Raw genomic sequence first — 26,786 nt, 5'->3', positions numbered from 1 at the left:
TCAGAAGAAGCTTAACAATCATTTACTAGTTTTTATAATAATAACAGTCATTATTCAGGGAACTGTATTCGTTCAAGGTTTTCATAATAAGATTACAAAATTATTTCTCCAGGCTGTAAATTGATACTACAAAAATAATTTTATTGCTTTTTTAGATTATAAGAATAATTGATATTTTATATTCCCTCTACAAAAGCAAAAGAAATCTGGAAAGAAGAAAAATTAAAGTCACCTATAATGTCATCACCCACAAATAGCATTGCTGTTAACCTTTTAGTTTATATATTTCTAACTATTTCATGAACAAATTCATGGTTTCTTAAAAAATGAAGTAATACCATTCATTCTGTTTTTTTTTCTGTGTCTTTTCTATTGGGTATCGTGGTCACATCTCGGTGTCAGGACATACAAATCTATATTATATATAGTGGAATTATAGCAGAGTCAGCAAACTTTTTTTAAGGACCAGATTTTTAGTCTTGTGGGCCTCATAGCCTCTGTCACAACTACTCAGTTCTGCTGTTGCAGCAGAAAAGCAGCTGTAGACTGTACCGAAACAAATGAGCATGACTGTATTCCAAAAAAACTTTGTGAAAATGGCCTTTAATTTGCTGACCCCTGCTATATAGTATTCCAGTACTTTCATTTCTTTATCCAGGCCCCTAATAAGTAATGTAGGTGGTTTCTAGTGTTTTACTACTATAAATAACACTTGTATGAACATCCTTATACGTATACATTTGTACACTTGTTTATCTTTTTATGATAATTTCTAGGACTACTGTTGCTAAAGTCAAAGGTATTAATGTTTTAAATATTGACATATCTTGCTAGGTTGCCCTTCCAGTAGGTGGTATCACTTTATTTACTTACCAGTAGTGTGGAAATACTGGTTTCCCCATAATTTCCCCTGTGTTGGTGTCATCAAGTTTTTTAGTCTCTGCAAAGGGGATGGGAAAAAAGAGATCTTATTTTGCTTTTTAATTCACAGGGGGGTTGGACATCTTTTCAGATTTTTGTTGACTTTTATTTTCTTTGTTCTTACTGGACAATTTTTGAGTTGTCTTCTATTGACTTGTAGAATTGTTTATGTATTCTAAATATTCTTTGACAGATGAATTGCAAATAATTTATTCAGATATTTCACGTATTTTTTAACAGCTTTATTGAGGTAATTAATTGATACAGTACCGTGCACTTAATATATTTAAAGTGTACAGTTTGATAAATTGTATATGTTTACACACATGAAAATATCACCACAGTCAATATAATTAATATAGTCATCATTCCCAAAGTTTGTCTAATGCTTCTTAGTAATCCCTCCCACCTGCCCTTCACACTCCTTATCTCCAAGTAGCCACAAATCTGCATTCAGTCACTGTAGATAAGTTTGCATTTTCTGAAGTTTTATATACATGGAATTACACAAGTATGTGCTCTTTTTTAAATCTTGTTTCATTCAACATACTTGAGATTCAGCCACACTGTTGCATGTATCACTAGTTTCTTTTTCTTGCTGAGTAGTATTCTGTTGTATAACTATATCACAGTTGTTCATTCACCTTTGATGGACATTTGGGTTGTTTCCAGATTTTGGCTACTTAAAATAAAGCTGCTATGAACATTCTTATAATTTACATTTAATTTTTTTTTCTTTTTTTTTTGTGGTACGCGGGCCTCTCACTGTTGCGGCCTCTCCCGTTGTGGAGCACAGGCTCCGGATGCGCAGGCTCAGCGGCCATGGTTCACATGGACACAAACCCGTGTCCCCTGCATCAGCAGGCGGACTCTCAACCACTGTGCCACCAGGGAAGCCCTTACATTTAATTTTAAGGTGTATTTTATCATACAGAAAATTTTCATTTCTATGTAGTCACTTACGTTGGGATTTTTCCCTTTGGAATTGGATCTTGTTTAGGCTGCACAATTCCCCCTCCCCCTAATTAAAAATATTCTTTCCCATTTTCTTCTAATACTCTTGTAGTTTATTTTTACTTTTTGATCTTTGGTCCATCTGGAGTTTTTAAAATATATGGTTATAAGTGGAGATCAAACTCTGTATTTTCCCAAATGGATTGTTACCCCAACACTATTCTTGACCTACAGTTATTTGAAATATCACCTCTATATAATCCCAGTTTCCAAAATTATGGGTCTTATTGCTAGAGTCTATTTTGTCGATCAGTTTGTCTGTTCCTACATCAAGACTGTACCATTTGAGTTAGTTTTGATATTTTGTTAAGAGTCCCTCATTGCTCTTTATGAAAATGTTTTTGCAAAATTTTTGAGTGAAATATAGTTGATTTATGATGTTGTGTTAGTTTCAGGTATACAGCAAAGTGATTTGGTTATATATATATTTTTTCAGATTATTTTCCATTATAGGTTATTAGAAGATATTGAATATAGTTCCCTGTGTTATCCAGTAAATCCTTGCTGTTTATCTATTTTACATATAGTAGTTTGTATCTGTTAATCTCAAACTGCTGATTTATCCCTCCCGCCCCCCTTTCCCCTTTGTTAAGTTTGTTTTCTATGTCTGTGAGTCTGTTTCTGTTTTATACATAGAGTCTCACATTTTTTAAATAGACTGTGAAATCAGCTTGTCAAATTTTCTTAAAATTTTTCTTGGGATATTAAATGGCATTTCATTGAATTTATAGATTAACTTCAAAAGAATTATAATTGACCTTTTTACAAAATCAAATCTGCCCAGCCAGGTGTATATATGTTTCTCCACTTTTATTATTTTTAGCTAAAGATTTTTAATAGGTAATATATGCAGAGGATAAAATAAATAAATAAATAGAACCCTATGTCCTAGTCCCCCCTCCACAGAAGCAACCACTACCATTAATTTCTTTTATATCCCTCTAGAGATATTCTGTTCCTAGTCAAGAAAAAATATGTGCAGAAATGACATTAGGTATAACAAGCGGTCAGAGATTATTGTCATCAGGAGCAGATGCAGCTTTTCTGGGGCCTGGAGTGAAAATTATTTTGGAAGCCTTGTGTAAGAAAATGAATAGAGTAGTTATTTACAATGAGAAAATTAACCACAACAAATTAAGTTTTTTTTTTTAAACATCTTTATTGGGGTATAATTGCTTTACAATGGTGTGTTAGTTTCTGCTTTATAACAAAGTGAATCAGTTATACATATACATATGTTCCCATATGTCTTCCCTCTTGCGTCGCCCTCCCTCCCACTCTCCCCATCCCACCCCTCCAGGCTGTCACAAAGCACCGAGCTAATATCCCTGTGCCTTGCGGCTGCTTCCCCCTAGCTATCTACCTTACTACGTTCGTTAGTGTCTATATGTCCATGACTCTCTCTCGCCCTGTCAAAGCTCACCCTTCCCCCTCCCCATATCCTCAAGTCTGTTCTCCAGTAGGTCTGCATCTTCCTGTCTTGCTGGTTCTTTGAGAAGATAAACAAAATAGATAAACCACTAGCCAGACTCATCAAGAAAAAAAGGGAGAAGACTCAAATCAATAGAATTAGAAATGAGAAAGGAGAAGTAACAACTGACACTGCAGAAATAAAAAAAATCATGAGAGATTACTACAAGCAACTCTATGCCAATAAAATGGACAATCTGGAAGAAATGGACAAATTCTTAGAAATGCACAACCTGCCAAGACTGAATCAGGAAGAAATAGAAAATATGAACAGACCAATCACAAGCACTGAAATTGAAACTGTGATTAAAAATCTTCCAACAAACAAAAGCCCAGGACCAGATGGCTTCACAGGTGAATTCTATCAAACGTTTAGAGAAGAGCTAACACCTGTCCTTCTCGAACTCTTCCAAAATATAGCAGAGGGAGGAACACTCCCAAATTCCTTCTACGAGGCCACCATCACCTTGATACCAAAACCAGACAAGGATGTCACAAAGAAAGAAAACTACAGGCCAACATCACTGATGAACATAGATGCAAAAATCCTCAACAAAATACTAGCAAACAGAATCCAACAGCACATTAAAAGGGTCATACACCATGATCAAGTGGGGTTTATTCCAGGAATGCAAGGATTCTTCAATATACGCAAATCTATCAATGTGATAAACCATATTAACAAATTAAATTTTAAAAAAAACTAATAATCACTACAAACAACACAAAATTCCAGAAAAATCACATTTCTTTTTGACTTTTGACACTTACGTAATATTTGTTTTGGCTGCATTTTATTTGATTGTCTCCTCATATGACAGTGATTTTTAAGGTCATTTTCTATGAGAATAGAAAGTTAATTTGGTCTTTTTGCTCCAGTGTTTAGGCTGTGGTGACATGAATATGACTCTGCACCTTTGTGTCTCTGTTGGGTCATGTTGGTACAGTGGTCAGAAGGAATATTTCAGAATCCATTCTATACTGAGACAGCTTAAGTGTACATGGATGCTTTGGCAAATCACATAAATACATCATCCCACTAAAGCAACTAAAGGTATATGTAGTTCAGTTTCCTCATGGCTTGAGTTCAAAGATGCCTTCAGCCACTCCACTGTTACCCAACATGAAGGGAAGTAAAAATGGAAAAAACAGTGATGTCTTAATGGATTGTGGTTAAAATAGCTTATTCTTTAGTGGTTCCAGTCTTTTGCTACTTCAAACAGCGAGCAGGGAATACTCTCATGTCTATGTAAATGTGTGAGTCTATCTGTTAGATGAATCTCTCAAAGTGAAATGCTGGATTATAAAGAGTATATGTAACTTAGATTTTGTTTTACTATACTTCATATATCTATACTTTATAGATACTGATTACCCAAGAAAGATTGTATCAGTTTGTATTAATACCAAGATATATGAGAATGTCCATTTCTCCTACTCTTGTCAACCTAAGAGGTAAAAAATAGTATCTTGACATTTTTATTTGCGTATTTTTACACGAGTGATGTTTAGTATCCTTTCACATATTTCGAAGTATATTTTTTATGCACTGTACATTCATATCTTTTTCTCATTTTTTAACTGGATTGTGAGTTTTTTTACTTTATTAGAACTTTTATATTTTAAAGAAGTTAGACCCCTGTGTACCCTTTCCCCCCCTGTCTTTTTACTTAATGATAGTTTTTAATCACGCACAATTTAAACTTTTTATGTAGCACAGTATGTTTATCTTTTACGGCTTCTTGGTTTGTGTCATATTTAGGCCTCCTTCCAAGATTATTTTTAAAAATCTCATGTTTTCTTCTAGTGCTTTTATGGGTCTGTTTTTAACCATTAAATCTTTGATAGATATGAGCTTTATTTTGGCATAAGGAGTAAGGCATGAATCCAGCATTATTCTTTTCCAAATAGCTTCATCGTTTCTAGGATTATTTGCTGAGTTAGGCATCTTTTCCCCCAATTTAATGTGTCACTTCTGTCATGAGAATTTCTTACATGCCTGGGTCTATATTTTTGGCTCCATTCTTTTATACTTTCTTTTATGTCCTTTAGTAAAGTTTTATAGTTTCCATCTTAAAGGTTTTATACTTTCCTTGTTAGGTGCATATCTATTTAATTGTTTTTGTTATTGTGAATTATATTTTAAAATTTGTACGTATATATTGTATGAGAATATGAATGACAGAGAAAAATATGTTAATCATTTATACTGCTAGTTTAAAAAAATTATATTCAGTTATAATAGCTTTTCAGTTCATTGTTTTGGCTTTTATTTTTCCTTTTTAAATTTTATAAGTAATACAATACCATTATTAAATAATCAAACCATGTTAGCAAAGTAAATCTCCTTCATTGCCCCTTCCTCATCCCTCCCCCTTTCCTCAGAAGTAACCACTGTCATCATTTTACTGTATATACTTCTAGATGTCTTTAAAAAGCATTTACGTATGTGTACATCTAGAAATATATTTTTTGTTAACAAATAGGATCATCCCATCTGTGTTGCAAGTTGTTTTTTGACTTTTTAATCTTTAGATTGTTCCATGTTTGTACATGTAGACTACATCAGTATTTAAATGCTCAAAGCAGTGCTTATTTATTAAACTTTTCACATGCGGTGAGTCAACTAGAGATCTTGTAAAAATGCTGATACTGAATCAGAGGGTTTAGGGTAGGGGATAGAGACTGTGTTTCTAACAAGCTCCCAGATGATGCCAGTGCTGTTGTTCCTACACTTTGAATGGGAAGACTATAACATATCCTTCAGCTAGGTGTACCATAGTTTAATTATTATCCAGTTGATTAAATCATTGAAGTTTCCCCTTGACTACAAATAGTATGACAATGCACACTGGAATTTTTCCTTGAAAGATTTCTTGAGTATTCTAGTAGACAGTCATTGCCATGGTGTGCTTGTGTGAGGGAACAGGAGATTTCTCCAACTCCACCCCTATATTTGTATTTGTATTTTTCTTAATTGCAGTAGCTAGGACCTCCAGTAGAATGGTAACTAGTCTTATTGATACTGATTCTTTGATGGGAACATAAAACTTGTACAGCCTTTGGTAATATTTACAAAATTTTTAAATATGAAATCACCTTGACTAGCTATTTCCTCTAAAATTCTATTCTTCTGAAACTCTTACACATGTGTACAAAGATCTATATGCAAAGATGCAAATTATAGCATTACCTATAATAGAAAAATTAAAAGCAACCTTAAATGTCCATTAGCAGGAGAGTGGTTCAATAAACTGTGATATAGTCAGACTCTGGATCACTATGCTGCTATCAAAAGAGAGGTGGCCATATATACTGATATGTAAGATTACTAAGAGAGAAACGTAAGTTGCAGAAAAGTATATATTGGCTGATCCATTCTATATCTTTAAAATGTGTGTATGTGTGTAGTGTGTTTGAAATACATAGAAAAAATTTGCAAGACTCACACACCAAAAATATTAGTAGTGTTTATCTCTGAGGAGGGTAGTGGTTATTGGGCTTGATAAAGGGGAGGATTTTATGTTTCCTGTATTCTTTATACCTTTTGTACTGAATACTTATTCAAAATGATAAAAAGGAAGATGGAGAAAAGAAAGCAAAAGCTAACAGAAAGAACCAAGTGAAAGAATACTAAAGAGTAGACGGGAGCAGACAAATCTAAATCATCCAGTAGTCAGTAAAAATTTCTAAATAGACAATCCATGAACATGCAAAAGGTCAAATGGTACAAAAGCATAATGATACGATGAAATACCACCTCACACCCATTAGGATGGCTCCTAACAAAGAACCAGAAAATAACAAGTGTTGGTGAGGATATGGAGGAATTGAAATGCCTGTGCACTGTTGGTGGGAATGTATAGCCACTTTGGAAAACAGTATGGTATTTCCTCAATAAATTAAAAATAGAATTACCATATGATCCAGCAGTTCTACCTCTGGTATACTCAAAAGAATTGAAAGCAGTATCTCTAGGAGGTAATCGTACACTCATGTTCACAGCAGCATTATCCACAATAGCTAAAACATTAGAAAAAATCCAAGTGTTCATTGACAGAGGAATGAACAAGCAAAACATGGTATGTGCATACAATGGAATATAATTAGCCTTATAAAGGAAGGAAATTCTGACACATGCTATGACATAGATGAACCTTGAGGACATTGTGCTAAGTGAAATAAGCCTGTCACAAAAAGACAAATACCATATGAGTCCACTTATATGAGGTACTTAGAGTAGTCAAATCATAGAGACAGGAGGTAGAATGGTGGTTGCCAGGAAGAGGGAGGCCGGTGAGTGGGGTGTTACTGCTTAATAGGTATAGAGGTTCAGTTTTACAAGAAGAAAAGAGTTCTGAAGATGGATTGTGGCGATGGTTGCCCCAAAATATGAATGTACTTAATACCACTGAGTTGTGCACTTAAAAATGGTTAGGATACTAAATTTTATCTTATGTTTATCTTACCACAGTTTTTAAAGTTGAGGGAAAAAGTACATGGTAATAAGTCACTCTCCTTATTTGCCAGTTTCCCAGTTACCCTCCTGTGAGATAACTACTGAACCAGTTTTCTGTAGATCCCTCTATGCATCAATAGCTAATTATATCTCTTCCTTTTGAATTCACATCTATGTAACACTGTCATCTTCTCTTAAAATATCATACCTTTCTATCTTACTTTACAGTTCATTAAATACATGTCTTTATTATCTCTCTCCCTCACAGCATCCAGTAAAACATCTTTGTAGCTTAGTAGTTGCTTATTACATATTTGTTTAATAATTGAGCAAACAAATGAATTCTGTGGTCCTGGAAGGCACAAGAATTGGGGAGTTCTCTGTGTATATAAAAAGGTGATGATGTATACAGTAGTCTCCTTTAGTGACCCCCTAATGCATGGTTCTCACACCTTAACATGATAGAATAATCTGGGAGAACTTGTTAAGATGATGATTATATGGCCTTATCTTTTGGAATTCTCAAACATGTGTGGTGAAACCCAACAACCAACATTTTTCTAAGTATCTTTGCATATCTCTGCAAATAGTCTATGAACCTCTTTAAGTCATTTGTATGCTCCTACAATGCTGAAAAGCAGAGGGCTTACAAATTGAGTTTAGCTATTTAGGGAGCATATCTAATGTATGTATAATACTAAGTGAAAATAATCAACCATAGGGCCTTCATACCTTCTCTGTGTAAATGTGGCACACAATTGATGTTCATCATGATAATAGTGGGATATCATACAAAGAATAAGTATGTTCAGGCTTGTCAGGGAAGGGGAACCTATATTTAATAAAGATTTTTGTGAATTCTTCACCAAAAAACCATGTGTAGAGCTGTTTGTCAAATTTAAGAGCTTTAAGGACCCTGAGACCCTAATTTTGAGAAACATTGCCCTAGGATTCAATTCTACAGTCACAAAAGCCAACTTATAAACATAAATTTGAGTGCTGAAGTTATATGATTATTAAGATTCTATATTATAAACATTTAAAAGCACATTTTAAAACTTATGCAGAAAATTCACAGCAAAGATTAGATTTATGAATTCCTATTGGAGAAGCAGTGGTATAAAACATTAAATCCTTGAGAAGCTTGAGAGTCCTTGAAAAAAATTCTTATTTATTTATTTATTTTTATTTTTGGCTGTGTTGGGTCTTCGTTTCTGTGCGAGGGCTTTCTCTAGTTGTGGCAAGCGGGGGCCACTCTTCATCGCGGTGCGCGGGCCTCTCTTGTTGCGGAGCACAGGCTCCAGACGCTCAGGCTCAGTAGTTGTGGCTCACGGGCCCAGTTGCTCCGCGGCATGTGGGATCTTCCCAGACCAGGGCTTGAACCCGTGTCCCCTGCATTAGCAGGCAGATTGTCAACCACTGCGCCACCAGGGAAGCCCCTTGAAAAAATTCTTATTCTCAACATCTAATTTTCTGATAGTGCCAATTAATGGAATTTTTAGAATTCAAGTAACCATTGATTTTAACAAATATGCATTGAACACCTATTATGGTTTAGGCCACTGGGGTTTCAATGGTAAATAGGGCAGTGATGGCCTAGGACTGGGGAGGAAAAGGGGGGGTGGCTATGGATCAGGAAAAGCTTCTTTAAGGGATTGTTTTTAGAGATCTGAAGGATGAGTACCTGTTAGCTAAGTTGAGAGGTAGGGGTAAAGAAATGCAGTGCAACTGGACGTGGAGGTACAGGGATAGGATAGAAATGTAATTTCAAGGTCGTGTGGCAATTCCGTCATCATGTTGCATAATTGATTTCACCTGGAGATTAAGGACAACATTCATCTTCTTTGGAACAAGAAGCTTTCTCAAGAAGTATTGCAGGGTTCTAATGTATTTTTGTTAGTTGAGCCAGTACTTACAGCAGACTTGTGATTAGACTGTCAGACAACATCCCTGAGGGGATTTCAGACTTTAAAATGCGTGGGTTTTATTTGTTGGGATTTTTTTTTAAGGACTTACATGTAATTTTGTGAATTATTGAAAAGAAGCTTAAGAACAGCAAGTGTGCAGTTTAACATAAAATGGACAAAGTTGCTTTATTTCTCTGCTTAAAGTGCTTTTTAAGAATTTCAGTGCCTGAACCTTTAAAATCAAACAATAGGAACTCCAACATTTCAGAGCTAATGTAAACTAAACCGGTTATAATCTTCTAAATAACAACATAATAAAGTAACCTTGAAACTTTGGTGTTGGCCCTATATTGTTTTCTGTTTGAATTGAATGGCAATTTCCATCATCATATAATAGTTATGGAATTAAGTGATGTTTCCAGTAAGGGAATTTTGCAAGTGTAATATGTTTTAGTATTAAGTTCTACTTGTGCATTTAGCAATTAAAATTGTTCTTGTAATGATGATGGCATTAGAAGGGATAGGGAGCTGTCAAAGAGAATTTGAAGCTTAATTATCTCTTTGGTAACGAAATGCATAATCTTCCATTACGATGCTTATTTTCTTATGGTAATTGACTCATTTGCTCTCTGGTTATCAATTTAACTTCCCAACCACAAACATCTGCTCTTACATTGTGTTTAATTGGTGTGAATACTATCTACAGAGAAGTTAAAATCCAGAGAACATTTTAAAGGCATTATTTTATAATTCATGAAAGGGAAAAGTAAATGATGAATTGAACATTGTTTGTGATGATTGTTTACTGATAGTCTTTGAAAGTCTGTTTACTGAAAATGCATACTAAAATTATATCAATTGGATTTTCTTTTGAAGAGAATTTTGCTGTTTTCCAGAATTACATACTCTGCTTCAGGGGGCACCTCAGTCCCTTAGACTTAAGGGATATGTCAATTCCTCAGAAACATGGTACCATAGTGGTTAAGATTGAAGGCTTTGAAGGTAGAAAAAATTGTTTAGTACATAACTAATCTGAAGATGAGGGGTGGGTACAAATTGTGTTTGTTTGCTTATAATTTTTTAAATGAAAGGTAAATTATTCAAAAAAATTAATGGTTACCTATAGGAGAAGGGAGGGAAAAGAGTAGAGAAAACAGGGTTAGAAGCAAGACTTGTTGGAATATAGCCTTTTTTGTAGATTTTAAATTGCTGAAAAGGGGAAGTAAAGTGAAACAAATGACTCTATATGTGTAACTAGTTGGTAGTATAGCCACACAGAAAGTTAAAATTCCAAGTGAAAGTTACTGTTCCAAATAAATTTAAAATAGTAATTAAACTATATATACTTAGTAGAATATTCTCAAGGACAAAAAGAAATCTTCAACTTTTTTCTTTTGGTGGAAATGTTGGTATTGTTATTCTGAGCCTACTGAGTGTAAGATAAAGCATATAAATAATTAAGGTAGCATCATTGAAAACAGAGATTTTTGGCATGAGAAAAAGGAAATAGAGACGTAAAATGAATAGGATCCCCTTGAAACCTAGAGTCTCAAACTTAACTGGAGATACCAGAATGAAATCATAATTTTATATTTAAATAGTACAGATTTCCTGGCTTTGTCCACAATTAGGACCTAAAAACAGTGACCAGAATATACTAAAGACCACTTGGATCATGTCAAAAATTACTCAGGAACTTCCAGTGGACTCAAGCTTCCATTGGTCAAAGATGGGATAGTTTGAAAATGAAAAGAAGGGTAACTTCAGTGGATTGAAACAAACCAAATATATTTTAATCTGTGAACTCATAATGATACTTTTAAAAAGCCTTCATTGATCACATTTGGGAGATGATATTAGAGAACCAGATCATTGTTTTGGGAATTGGTAAGCGAAGGGAAAGAATCGAGCATTATCCCGTTCTTTCTGTAAGAATTATACTTAAGGGTAACCAAATAATTAATGAGGGGATTTTTCTCTTTATGGAAGGAATGATAGAATAAGAATATTACTATTTTGCAACTCCTTTTGTGTAGGCAATGATTATCAAAGACTGTTAACATCACAAGAGACACAGTCACACATTATGAACCCTCCTGATGGAAGGACAAGGCACTGCCTATGAAGTAGTCTTGCGGGGAAAAAAAGAGCCTGACTCCAATCAAGCTTCTACATTTAACTGCCTGTATATAGGATGAATATGTTAATAACCCCATGGCAATGCAGTCAGCAAAAGACAGACTGCAGGAAATTCTGCAGGATGAATGACTTCTTCGACAAACACATTGCAAACAAAGATAAGAGATAAAGGACGAACCTGTAGATTAAAAGAAACATAAGAAACAATGCCAATGAATGTACCTTGTTTGTGCAATTAAAATAAAATAAATCACCTTTAAAAAAATAGGCCAGTTAGTGAAATGTGAATACTAACTGGATAATTGATGATAGTAAGAAATTATTATAGATACCAACCTGATGATGATTTTGCTTAGAAATAGGAGTTCTTGTTTTGTAGAGGTACTTAATTAAGTATTCATATGTGAAATAATATAAAACCTGGAGTTTGCTTTCGCAGTAATCTGGAAAGGCCATGGAATGGTTTGGGGTATAGATGAAACAGTATTGGCCATGAATTGATAATGATAATAAGTGGATAGCACTCGTGAATGTTAGCTACTAATTACTATACAACAAAGGTATAAACTAAACTAAAATCATAAAATCACAGTTGGTTTGAGATCTTAGTGTACTTAGGAACACGTCTGCTTGAGTTCCTTATTCAGCATAGGAACAAACTAAAACCCATGGATTTTTTGAAGCCCATGGTCAGCACAATGTCTAGTGGTAGAACCAGCACTCAACTGTAGGTCTCTTGACTTCAGTCATTACAATGTTTTTACAATAAATCATTACTGAATAATATCCAAATAAACTTAAATACCTAGTCTTAAATAGGACCACTCAGGATTGCAAATATGTTTATTTTTCCAGCATCTAAAATTTATTGCAGTTCAAATGAAAACTCCAGGTTGCTTTTGTTTGTTTTCTTTGAGAAGGAACAGAGAAACATAAGCAAAGATGAGTCTAAATTCATCTGGGAAAAAACATCTTAATGAACATGTTAGGAAATTTTTGAGGAAATAAAGGAATAAATTAGGAGAGTACTTGTTCTGCCAAATATTTTAAAATACTATATACTAACAATCATTAAGTTTGTGGTTCTGGCCCAGGAATAAACAGGTCAATGAAACCACTTAATATGCAAAATAAACCCCTAAGAGTATATAGGATTTAGATTTTAAAACTATTTCAAATCGGTTACTTTGATTGGGACTACTGGAGTTGCTGTTTAGAAAAATATAAAGCTGGATGCTTAACTCAGTGAAGTCAAGATTGTTTCACAAACATACTAGAAGAAAAAGTAAGTGAATATTTTTATAGTATGGAAGCAAGGAAAACCCTTTGGAGTAAGAATAATAAAATACAGATGCCAAAAAAAGAGAGGACTAATAAATTTTACCACATACAGATTTAAAACTTTGATACAGTAGGCATCCTAAATTTAAAAAGACAAAAGAAACAGCTGAGAAGAAATATTGGCATGTAAGAGAAAGGATTAATATCTTACTATATTAGTCAGGGTCCAGTCAGGAGCCAGACATTGCACCAGGAATTTGAACAAGGAAAATTAAACATAAATAATTATTAACTAATAAAAGGTGTTTTAACTACTAAATAGGATAAAGTAGGATTCTAAAGAATAAAGAAAGAGTAAATATAAGAATTAGCTACTACCTCAAGAGCCGAGGGAGAGAATCCAAAAAAAGGAACAAACTTGGAAGAGGGCACCCTTACTCAAGGTTGCAATTCAGACCTTGGAGAGAGTGTAGTCACTGCCAGAGAACACAGCCCATGGGCCAAACTGGTCCACAGGAGATTGCCTGTTGGATGCCACAGGCCTGAGCTGGTGTGTGGAAAGCCACCTTCTGGGATGCCATGGGCCTGACTGATGATGAGCAGGAAGTTCCCCAGCGGGGTGCCTTGAGTCAGAGCTGATATATTGGATGCTGTTTAATGGAATGCTAACAGTCAGAGCTCCTGCACAGAAAGCTACCTGCTAGAGTAAACTGGAGAAACTTACTAGAGACTGAGCAGAGAAACTTGCCAGAGGGTGATCACCAGTGGTTCTCCCACATACCTTCTAGCTGCCACACCATAGGGCCGAGAAGAACAGCACACCCCAACCTGAAAGATAAGCCTTTTCTTCTGCCATGCCTTACAATGTCCCTCCAGTGTCCTCTGTTCACAAAGTCTAACATTGCATCAGCTGGCAAAGGTCCACATCCATCATTACAAAGAAGAGTGGATTTGGAGCTGAGAGGCCATAAATTAATAACTGGCATTATGTGAAAAGCTTTTACATATAGATAAGAAAATTGTGAACACTCTTATTGAAAAAATAGCAGAGTATGTGTATAGATAATTCACCAAAGAATACAGATGACTAACCAATGTTTGAAAAGAGAGTTAAATTCACTGCTAATAGATTTCTCTTACTTCATCTAGTTGTACACTTATGTTTTCCTGATCTTGCATCACTGTGTTACATTCTTACCATCTTTGGCTTCTACTGCTTACCTGGGGTTCTACCTGCTCTCTATACTCTTACTCTTCATTTACCCAAATTATAAAGCTAGTTTGGACTTCTTCCCAGGACCTGCCCCCTCTAGCCAGTGCAATAGATTAAAAAAATGAAAAAAGAAAGAAGATTGGAAAGGAAGAAATAAAACTCTCTCTATTCGCAGGCAACATGGTTGTCTACATAGATAATCTCAGAATTGTCTATAAAAAGCTGCTAGAACTAATGAATGAGTTTAACATGACCACAGGATAAAAGGTCAATATGCATAAATCAGTTTCATCTCTAGATACTAGCAGTGAACAATTAGAAACTAAAAAAAAAAAAAAAATTAAGTACCACTTACAGTAGCACCAAGAAATTTAAAATACTTAGGGATACAGCTAATAAAGTATGAACAAAATTTGTATATTGAAATATATAAAACAGTGATGAGAGAAACCAAAGATCTAAATAAATGGAGAGATAAATCATGTGCATGGAAAGGAAGACTTGGTATTGTTAAGGTGTCAAATTGCCACAGATTCAGCCCAGTCCCAATCAAAATTCCAGCAGGCTGAGCACATTTTAACTCAACTGTTTAAAAAAAAAAAAAACTGCTGTTGTCGTCATCATTGTGGGAGTTCCTTGTCATTTGGAACTTCAAACAGGGATTTGTAAGACCACTTGTCATGGATGTAGCAGGAATAGGAAATTATGGCATTAGGTAGGAAGTTGGACTAGATGATCTACTTTTACCCTTTAAATTCAAAGTCTTACTGAATCTATTTGAGTCAGTGATTTACAACTTTGGGTTACGGGGAAAGGGAGACAATGGGATAATCAAGCTTTTTCAAATACATTTAACTTTTTCCCAAAGATTCTGTCACTCTACCTCCCACCCTTAAAAACCATTGCATGTAATGAAGGGTGTTACTAATGGAAGTGTGTGTGTGTTTCTGTGAGTAAACTATTTAAGGCCTCTAATGTGACATTTGTATTACTTTTAGGGTTCTTTTGTTACTCATCAAGCTGACTGAAAAGGAAGATAATGTCAGTCTTCTCAGCTCTTTTTGAATTGTAATCATGACTTTTCTAAAATGGTTTAAATCTTAGGGAAATAGACTTCAATATTCAATTTTTGGACAGCTTAGAACTTTCCTATTTTCATTTTCTTCAAAACAGTCAACTTAGTAAATATTTCTCAACAGAGAAACTCAGAAATTATTGTTATAATTATTCTGCCAGTTAATTATGCCAGAATATCAATTTTTAAAGATACCATGTTCCTAACATATATTTTAAATATGTATTTGTTATGTTTTTCTAAAAACATATGAAAGCCTCAAATAATTAAAAATCCTATTAATTCTATGATTTTTAAAAATTGCTTGAAATATAAATAGCTACCTATTTTTATTTTTATTAATACCTTAATTTTATTTCTGTTTTAAAGCTCAACCTGAATTCCTGAAGCAGCCTACTAATATATATGCTCATGAATCTATGGATATTGTATTTGAATGTGAAGTGACTGGGAAGCCAACTCCAACTGTGAAGTGGGTCAAGAATGGGGATATGGTTATCCCAAGTGATTACTTTAAGATTGTAGTAAGTATTTTTCAAAGAAACTTATCTCTGAAATCTTTAAATATCTTTAAATGTAATCACCAAGAGATCTGTTATCTGTAGTACATGAAATGGTGTATATAAGATGAAGATAGAAAAATTCGCTTAGAATATAATCTCTTCATTGACTGATGAGAAAGCTGAGCCCAGAAATATTTTGGTAGCTCATGTAAGATCACAGAGCAAGTCAGTGTTTGAACTCAGCCTGAAGTCCACATCTCCTGACCAACAGTGTAGTCCTACTCGGACGTACTAGCACTCTTTAACACAGCCGCCACCACTCTCTGGGTAATGATTATCCTGTGTGTGTATTCACATGTACCAATTGTCTTCATAGCTCTCAATTCAAGGAGCAGAAGTCTGTCTTTCTTATACTGATGCCCAGACCCTTCAAAATAAGGGTGACCCAGTGTTGGACAGTTGTTGTGAAAATAAACATAAAGATTCTTTTAAAAAGTAAAGCAAAAGTAAATAAGTAGCCTTAAATCTACTTAAGAAGACTGAGTCATTATTTCTTTTTACTTCATATGTATATAGGAAATGCTTAGTAAATATTATCCACTGTCATTATTATCATTATCTGACATCCTGTTAACAGAATTATCTAGGTTTTAGTAATAAAGATTAATGACATATCTTAGGATGCATACCTGACATTCATAGACATAATCAGAAGTAATTATGGTTGATCAAGACTTAATGTCTCATTACAAATTTCTCATATAACCAATTCATTCTTCATAGGAATACATTTTCTATTTTTAAAGTATGTAATCTCATATGTTACAAAAAGTAATTCACAAGTATTTAACCCTAATTAAAAAGCAGCGTGTTATGGTTAAATTAGCATTTTTCCTCTTTTATCATTATTTTCATACTATTTTTTAAAATATCAATAACAATAACTATAGTTGAGATTCATTTAGTACTTTATAGTTTAAGAAAAGCTTTTATATATGTGGCCTCATTTAACTTATCTGTTAGAACTATTGATATTAGAGATAATCTTAAGAAAATGCCTTGAATTCACAAATTCAGACTCTCACTATGGTCACATGGTATTGCATGCCAGATATTTTTCCAAGCAAAGGTGTACGTTTGCATACATTGCAGATAAGACTTTCTATAAGGATTGAGTTCATAATTGTTAATGACAGTGTTTCTTTTTCTAGTCACTTGAGTCAGTATCTTGTCAATAAAATTGAGTTAACAGGTTCATAGGTAGATAATATTCAGTAACTGAATCATACAATTTTACTTACTTTTCCTCTCCAGAAAGAGCATATCCTTGAGATTTTGAACTGATGTTTATCAGTTAAATCATAAAATTTTATTTATGTTTTTCTTCCTCAGAAGGAACATAATCTTCAAGTTTTGGGTCTGGTGAAATCAGATGAAGGGTTCTATCAGTGCATTGCTGAAAATGATGTTGGAAATGCACAAGCTGGAGCCCAACTGATAATCCTTGAACATGGTAAGAGGGGTGAAATAGTAAGATGAAAGAGGCTGACTGTGTTTGAGGAACTAGGACCTATCACAGGAGCTATCATTCCAGGATATCTAGTGATTAATAACCTGTTTGTAAAGGCTAATATATGGCATAACTAAGAGAGAAAAAAATAGCAGTCTAAATCATTTCTGTTTTTTTTAAATGACCTAGAAGCACAATTTTGGATAATGTTGAAAAGAAATTGGTATTAAGAAAAGAAAAACTGAACATTTATAGTCTTACACAAATGAATGTTCTTCGATTTCAGTCATTTTAATCTTACAAATATATTTCTGATCTATTAAAGTAGAAAAACTTAATGTTTATTTAGTAGTGAATTTTTCTTTAATTTTTCCAAAATAAACTTGCCTTTTCTGATTTTCACACACAAAAAATGCTTAGAGGGCTTCTCTGGTGGCGCAGTGGTTCAGAGTCCGCCTGCCGATGCAGGGGACACGGGTTCGTGCCCCGGTCTGGGAAGATCCCACATGCCGCAGAGTGGCTAGTGAAAAAAAAAAAAAAAAAAAAAAAAAATGCTTATTATAATTCAGACAACATTGAAAAGAAGGGAAAAAAAACTCACATCAGTCAGGGTCAATTCTGGGGAAACCACACGGTAATTTGAGCAAAAACTAAAGAATTAAATATTCTTTATTAAAAAGTATTAACTGTAACCGGGGATTGGAGTGGCAAGGGGTTGGCTAGTAAGGAGTAAAGAGAATTCTAATGAATATAAAAGAATGGCAGACATAAGGAGCAGCCCCATCCCGTAGGTCTGAGAATGTTCAGGAAAAGGCCCCTCTCAGGGCTGATCCAAATCATGTTAGAGAGGGTGTGGCCATGGTTTAATGGATGATGGAGAAGTTGCTGTGCTGCCATCCCATAGAAGCTTGTTCAAAACCTCCTGTCTATTGTGCTGGGCAAAAGCTGTTCACAAGGAGGTGTCTCAGTGAAGGTATTCTGCTACAAAACCACCAGTGGGGTTGGGGTATTGAGGGAAGCTACTCACCAGCACCCTGTACTGATAAAGTTTTAACACGTCAGCAAAGGAAAAATATGTAAAGGGCCCAGCTTCCTTTTTGCAGAGCAGGCAGTAAAGTATGCATTTGGAGCTGAAAGACAATAAATTGATTACAAGCACATGCTTCAAACCCTGCCATCTAGGAGTACTGCGTATGAGCACACAGATGTGTATATGGTTTTATAACCTATTTTCTTGCAACAGCATGCTGTGAACATCTTTCCATGTCAGTGAGTATACATCTGTGTCAACATTTTTCATTGTTGAATAGTAAATATACACTTTGTTTTATATAAATGATTCCCCATTGGTTGGCATTTAAACTGTTTCCTGTTTTTTTACTATGATGAATGAGGCTATGCAGAACTTCTTTATATGATTATTTTCTCATACTAAATTACTAGAAGTTGAATTGTTGGATGACAGTTTTTTATGAAATTGATAACTGTTGGGTGTACTATTTGTTTTAGCAGGGAAAGCATTTTTCATTTTGTGTGTTTCTCAAGAATGCATGAAAAAGAGGCTGCTTTAGACATCTCATTGGGTGTCTGAGTCAAATTTAAGTTCCGGTTGCATTGTGATCAGGGAAACTAATGGGCAAAGCTACTCTGGCTTTTCACTAAAATAGCATGTAGGATTTTTATATGCTATTTCTTGAGAATGTATTTCAGAGTACTGTTATAAAAGGGCATAAAATAGTAGAATTGCTCTTTTTCTTCCTATGTTTGTCTGTCATCTCACCTTTCCCTTTACATTGAAAACGATATAGTAGAAGCATATCACTTTTCCATTTTGGCAAAATGCCTGAGTATGATTCCCAAATAAGGCATTAACAGAATAAGTGAGGTAGGTAGGCTTATTTCATTTTATTAGTGGCAGTGTTTTTCCTTAGTAAATGTCATGGCTCTCCTAGGGTTATTTCCATGGAACTAAATAAAGGGACTTCAGTATATTTGTGCTTGTGATTACCATTATAGATTTAACGCTAACAGTATAAATGGTGGCTTTGCTAGGAGGATGCTAAACTAATCCTAACCGGACTTTCCTCTGAAAATGCTTGGATGGCATAATAATTATAGTCATAGTGTGTGTTTTATTCTTTTTGAAACAACCTTTCAAAAACAGACAATGTTTTGTGAGCTGGTGAAAATTTTTAGTGACCTTGTCAGTGATGCATTAAGGATGCACAGATTCTAGGAAGGAGAGTAAATGTCATATAATTAATTTCGCTATTTTAATTTGTAAGATAAATATTTATGTGGGAAAACTAAAAGGGAGACTGTAACGGTTTATAAGATCTGATCTCTGCCTTTCTGAGGTTTATGATGTAAGGGATGTAAGAGATGTGTATGACATTAATACTAGTCCATAATAAGTGTTATTTTTATAGTATAAATAAGGCAGCATGCAATTCAGAAGAGAGGAATTCTGTGTCAACAGGGAAGTTTTTTCATGGAAAGTGTTTCCTTTGTAATAGACCTCAAATGATAGGATTTCCAGATGTTAATAAGAGGACCTGGCTCAGTATGGAAACAGAATAGAGTATCTGTTCCTGTAGGAAGGAGGCCTGTAAAGTCAGAACAGGATCAGATTGATCACAGCCTTGTTTAATAATAATCTGAAAGTATTTGAGCATCTTTGACACAGTCTTATTTTTGTAGAGGGAATTTTCTGCTGCTTCTTGGAAGTGTGCAGTTATAAATCCTGATCATCAGCCTTTTGGCTAGTGCTTGGCTGCAAGAAGGTACTTTCAAGCAGCCTTAATTGGCCTGTGATATAATTGGACAGCATGGCTTTTAAGTTAATTATCACCTATGAACATTAAATGAAATTTCATAATTATAGTTAAAATATATAAAACAGCTGTGCAACAACACTAGGAAACAGTATTTCTAAGCAAATTGGGAAATAGAATTTGAGAATGAGTATGTCTCAAACATACTTCCTCCCCCCCCCAGCTTTATTGAGGTCTAATTGACATATAAAACATTGTATAAGTTTAAGATGAACAATGGGTGTACAATGTGATGATGAATGTATACATTGCAAAATGTTTACCACAATAAAGTTAGTTAACACATCCTTTACCTCACATAATTACCATTTTGTTGTTACGGTGAGAACATTAAAGTTCTATTCTCATAACAACTTCCAAGTATACACTACAGAATTGTTAACTATAGCCACCATGCTGTACGTTACATCCCCAGAACTTATAACTCTTAAACCAGAAGTTTGTACCCTTTGACCAGCATCTCCCCTTTTCCCCCATCCATCAACCCCGTGGCAACCACCATTCTATTCTCTGTTTCTCTGAGTTGGATGTCAAACATACTTCCTTAATTTAAACATTTAAAATGCATTTTTTAGTATTTAACTTTACTCTTATGCATTTTAGGAGCAGCAGCTCTTGATTTTAGAAGACTGTGGCTTTTAAAATATTTTAACTCAACAGTATTATTTTTATTTGCTGCTAGTTCAAATTATGTCATTTTATGCTAATATACTTTATGTCTTATAATCATCTGTTGAATAATTTTTTTAAGTATTGGCATATAAAGTACTGCAAGTATGAGTAATAAGAATTAAGGTAAAATGTGTTTTTGTCTGTTAACTTTTTATTATCCTTTCTTTGTGTCAGTTGGAATTTAAAAATAGATTCCAAAAGTATCATGTGTCTTGAGATATAAAAACACAAATACGATTTTTCTTTGTATATTCATTCATGTCAAGTCTGATAATTGGCAGTTTTTTAGTTCCAGTAAGGGAAAATGGGTTGGTGAAAAGGGATTAATATGAACTTGTTTTTAGTAAAGGAAATTCATATTTTACCAACTAATTAAATGACTTCTAGGATATTATGGCTGTGGTAGATAAGGTTCCTGAGCTTTACTTTTTTTTTGACAGAAACATTTGTAAAAAATTCCGTATAGTATCTGAGGTAAATATTGAATAGTAGAAGTTCTGGAATAAGTGACTAATGACCTGGCATGATTAAAAGTTGGCTAGATAGCAGGAAATTGTTAGTCATTAGTGGAATATTTTAAATCTGAAGCACTTAGAATGTGTGATAGTTGGTGTTGATTTTAATCAAAGGATAAATTCTAATCAGTTATTTTGCTTTTTTGTAGCAGTAATTATAACTTTAATAAAACTTTTAACTCAAGACAACTGTGATGAAATTTGACTTCTTAGCATGAATTCCATGTCTAGGAACTTTCTAATATTGAAAATGCATCTAATGTCAATGCCTGGGTTCTGGTTCTTATCTGCCATTAACTTGCTGAGTGATTGGATCAGGCACTGAAATTCTGTGATTTTTAAATTTTATTTAAAATTAAGGAATTAAATGATCTCTGAGGCCCCACATCACTCAAATAATCTGTTAAATGCAGTTGTTTTAGAAATAGGTGCATTAAATATAAGGTGCTTTTCAGAACACTCTTCCTGTCTAGGTATTGAAATAAATAGATACATTGTTTGCAAAAAGATTAAGGCAGTGCCAGCTAATAATTTTATGTTACCTGCCACAGTGAGTAACAAAACAAACCTGGTGCTCAAAATCTGAAGTATTGGCTTTATGTCCCAACCCTACTAAGATGAGGTAATTTCTATGAGCATCGGTTTTCTTATCTATAAGTATAAACAATAATCTCTGCATAGCACACACCTGAGGGGCAAATAGAATAATATATGTGAAGTATTTTGTAAATTGTAAGTACTCTAACTTTAAGGTAATAGTACGTTTTAAAATTTTTTTATTTATTTTTGGCTGCGTTGGGTCTTTGTTGCTGTGCACGGGCTTTCTCTAGTTGCAGCTAGTGGGGGCTACTCTTCATTGCGGTATGGGGGCTTCTCATTGTGGTGGCTTCTCTTGTTGCAGAACACGGGCTCTAGGTGCGTGGGCTTCAGTAGTTGTGGCGGGTGGGTTCAGTAGTTGCGGCTTGCAGGCTCTAGAGCACAGGCTCAGTAGTTGTGGCACTTGGGCTTAGTTGCTCCATGGCATGTGGGATCTTCCCAGACCAGGGATCACACCCATGTCTCCTGCATTGGCAGGCAGATTCTTAACCACTGCACCACCAGGGAAGTCCTAAGGTAATAGTAATTTGAAAGAATATACAAAGGCAAAACTACTGAATGGGAATTCAGTAGTTGGCATTAATCCAAATCAAAGTGCATATAAAAGGTTAACTTCATGAAGCAAGGTTTGAGGATTTTTTTAAAGTAGACAACAGAAATCCATTTAATATTCAATTATATCATTTAAATTTGTAAAACAAGAAAAAAGATCTATGTGACCAGATTGCAAGGTATTTGAAATAAAACTAAACTTGGCACTGAAATAGATGAACATAATACATGTTCATTGTCAAAAATAAGAATGCATAATTGACTGAAATAAAAGTAACTGTACCTTTCTTTTAACCCTTCCCCAATCTCACTTTCTAGAGATAGCCCTTGTTAACATTGTATATGTATTTATTTGTTTAGTAAATATTTGTTGAACAACGTTCTGTATGTGATATAAAATTCTATATCCATTGCCCTAAGTGGTAGGGATTAAATAGCTAACAAGCAGACATGATTCTCTGCCTTCATAGTGCTTCTGTTGTATTAACAGAGACAGACATTAAGCAAGTAAATAAACAGAATAATTCAGCTTTTGTGTCTACTTAAAGGAAATACAAAGAATGCTCTGATAAAGAATTATTGAGGGTATATTGGGGAGTTACTTTAAATAGGATAGACAGAGAGGCCTTTCTGATGGGATATGCTGGTTGGGACCTGAGCATTAGAGAAGTCTCTGTGTGTGTGTTTTATGCTTATATATACACATACACACATTCATGTATAAACTTTTTATTTGAAGGTGTGAAATCATTTTTTTGTGATTTTACCAAACAGTATTTTATGCACATGTCGGTACTTAGAGGTTTACCGTTTTGTTTGTTGTTTTTTTTTAAACTTCTCTATTCTCATCAGACTTGCGTATGAGGAGACTGGTGTTTTGCATTCTTGATGACAATATAAATTTTTTTGAAATGCAGTTTAGTAATTTAGAATTCACATACCCTCTTATCACATAACTCTCTTTATAGTAATTTATCTTGCAGGTATAGTTACCAAATATTTAAAGATATTTGTGTTAGACTAGCATAAATCTGAAAGCAATCCAATCAATGCACCCAATAAGGGGGCTGATTAAATACATGAATACGATGGAATACTAGTTACCTGTTAATAATGTAGATCTGTATAAGGTAGATACAGAAAAATACTTAAGTTTTATTATTAAGCAAGTAGCAGAAAAGATTTCTTGGGTGGAAAAGGTAGGAGAGAAGGATAAAGATTTATGTATGCTTATCTGTGTAAGAAAGTTTTAAAGATCTACACAACAATCTGTTAATTGTGCTTGTATCTGAGGAGTAGAATTGGAAAAGTCTGAAGATGAGGAGGATAGAACAATGTACTACTGTAAAATTTTGAAAAGCCAAATAAAAACTATTAGAAATTAAACTTGGAGTATTGCAATCAGGTCTATACATAGTGATTTTCACTTTGTTCAGGGTAGTTTAAAACTTTCTGAGTTTTTATTTCTTGAAAGAAAATGCTGTGGGAGAAAAAAATAGGTTGTTAAGAGTATTTGGTAACTATCTCCAAATAGCTTATCTTCTTATCTCCAAATATAATATCTTCTATTACAGCATTTTTTCCCTGGAAGATGAATCATGTCATATAAATACTAAGACAGTTAGCTATAATTCGTTAAAATATTGAAAGCAAATTTGTTTTGTTAAACCAACAAGTATTTTATTGAGTACACATACTGTGTAAATAAATCAAGATTTATAGTTACTAACCCTACTATATAGGCCATCAGGAGAAGTAATGTAAAATCATGGAGCGTCTAGCTGGGATGGACCTTAGAGACCTGAGTATCTAGTCTAGCTGAGCTGGAGACTGAGTTAAGTGACTTGCCTTATATCACATAGCTAGTTGGCATCAAAGTTAGGACTGATAATTAGGTTTTCAGTTTCAAAATTCACTTCTATCACTTAAGCAAGTTTAATTTTTTTAAATAAGTTTATTTATGTTTATTTATTTTCGGCTGCATTGGGTCTTCATTGCGTCGCGCGGGCTTTCTCTAGTTGGCGACAAGTGAGGGCTGCACTTTGTTGTGATGTGCGGGCTTCTCATTGCGGTGGCTCCTCTTGTTGCCAAGCGCGGGCTCTAGGCACGCGGGCTTCAATGGTTGTGGCACGTGGGCTCAGTAGTTGTGGCTCGTGGGCTCTAGAGCGCAGGCTCAGTAGTTGTGGCACACGGGCTTAGTTGCTCCATGGCATGTGGGATCTTCCCGGACCAGGGATCGAACCCGTGTCCCCTGCATTGGCAGGCGGATTCTTAACCACTGAGCCACCAGGGAAGTCCCTAGTTTAATGTTTTTAAGACAGAGATCATTTACGTTCTTTTAATTTCAAGTTTAGTCTTTTAAATCTACAGTCTACTGTGGTTACACTTATTGATGAGGTTGGTCAGGTATATCATTTTGCAAGGATGACCATGCATCTAGTGTGCCAGAGACAGTCCTAGTTTATGTCTGTTGTCCCAACATAATTACCAAAAGTGCCTTTTTTCACTCGCAGAGTTATCTGGGTGTGGACAGTATGTTCTAAAGTCACTCCAATTATTGCTAATTTATTGAATCTAAAAGGTTCTAACTAGTTAATAGGGTAGAGGTTTTGGATTATGAATCTTAAGAACTGCAGGACAAGCTGTGCTAAATGCCAGAGTGGTACTGTAATTCTGAATGGGAAGAAATGCTTTCTGCTAGATTTGAAAAACAAGGAAGGCTTCTTGAAGAATATGGCATTTAAACTGAGTATAGAAGGATGAATGGGATTTTAGATTGGTCATGTTACACAAAGGGGAAAAAAGAATGACATTTCAGGTGTATAAGTAAGAAGACTCAAACTGCATTTGAACAATAGAAAGCCGTACAGTTCAGCATTCTCAGAAAAGTATAAATACAAGATTGTACATCCTGGAAGATGTGTCTAAACCAGATTATTTAATACCAAGTCAAAAGGTTGGAATTTTTTGAGTAGCTGGAAGACCCTAGCAATTTTCAGGTACATGAAGAAAGAGTAGCAGTTTAGGAGGATCAGTGTATTCGAAATGTGTTGAATGCGTTTAGAGAGAAAAATAATGGTATCTGTGATACTGATTAGGAGAATTTTCTACCAAATCAGATGTGATGTTTGAGACCCTCAACTAGGCGGTGACAGTGAAAAGAGAAATTCTTTTTATCCCTCAATGGCTCATACATGGTAAATATTTATTAAATGTCAACTGGATGTTTCTACAAAGAAGATAGGACAAGATTTGTGATTTTTTTGGATATTTAAGATAAGGGAGAGGAAAAAATTGAAGTTTTACACTAAATACAAGTAGAGAGATTCTCTGTATAAAACAAGGTTATGATCTTAGCCTACTTAGGTTAGGAAAGTTTGCCCCCATTACTGTTGAGTTGTGCTGTAATTGCTGCTCTGTTTTTAGATAGTTCTGGGGAGGTAGAAATAGAAATAAAAGTATGATTAGTTTGTTTAATGTTTAACATTTCATCTATATCAAAAGTCATGAATTTAAGACCAGGACTTGTGAGGTCCAGGTAATAACTTAGTGCCTTAATTATAATTTTTGGTGTTCAGCAGTTAAATAGAAGTTTTGCAGATGACCTTTCTGGACACAAAATGGATTTAGAGATTATCAAAGAGCAGGCTTGAATTTGAATTGTTGCTATTATTTTGTTATAAAGAAAGAATCCATTATGCAGTGCTAAAACACCAGAAGGAAGATAGTATGTCTGAATATCTTTTAATTGGTAGCTATGTTTAAAAGATGCTAAATTACACAGTAATGTCATAGTTGGCAGAATATCATTTGGGTCTAAAAGACATCACTGACAATCTGGCTGCTTATAGCCTTGATTTCATATAGTTTCAGTACTGGATCAGTGTTTTTCATTTTAGATTTTAGTGTTGTTGATGTTGAGAATATCTCCTGATTGATGCATGCTTAAGAGATCACCAGACATAAAATGTATAGTATAATTTGATATGCATTTTGAGAAATTTTGTCTATAGTATTAGCATTTTAAATGCTACTACTGCCTCATAACTACTATAATGTCCTAATATTTTAGCTATATGCATATTTTAAGAAACAGCCTTTGTTCACCAGCAGAATTACTCTCT

General features: G+C 34.4%; 1 protein-coding gene across 1 annotated transcript in view; it reads left to right on the top strand.

The window, feature by feature from the left end:
- NEO1 (neogenin 1) overlaps positions 1-26,786 on the top strand; it is a 168,188-nt gene that overhangs the window by 49,656 nt on the left and 91,746 nt on the right. Inside the window, exons 6-7 of the mRNA XM_024761726.1 lie at positions 15,849-16,003; positions 17,375-17,495. Of these exons, the coding sequence (XP_024617494.1) occupies positions 15,849-16,003; positions 17,375-17,495 (276 nt within the window). The remainder of the gene's footprint in view (positions 1-15,848; positions 16,004-17,374; positions 17,496-26,786) is intronic.

Source organism: Neophocaena asiaeorientalis, unplaced genomic scaffold, assembly GCF_003031525.2.
Source record: "Neophocaena asiaeorientalis asiaeorientalis breed wild unplaced genomic scaffold, Neophocaena_asiaeorientalis_V1.1 scaffold54, whole genome shotgun sequence".
NCBI classification, from domain to species: domain Eukaryota; kingdom Metazoa; phylum Chordata; class Mammalia; order Artiodactyla; family Phocoenidae; genus Neophocaena; species Neophocaena asiaeorientalis.
This window is presented reverse-complemented; position numbering and strand designations above follow the sequence as displayed.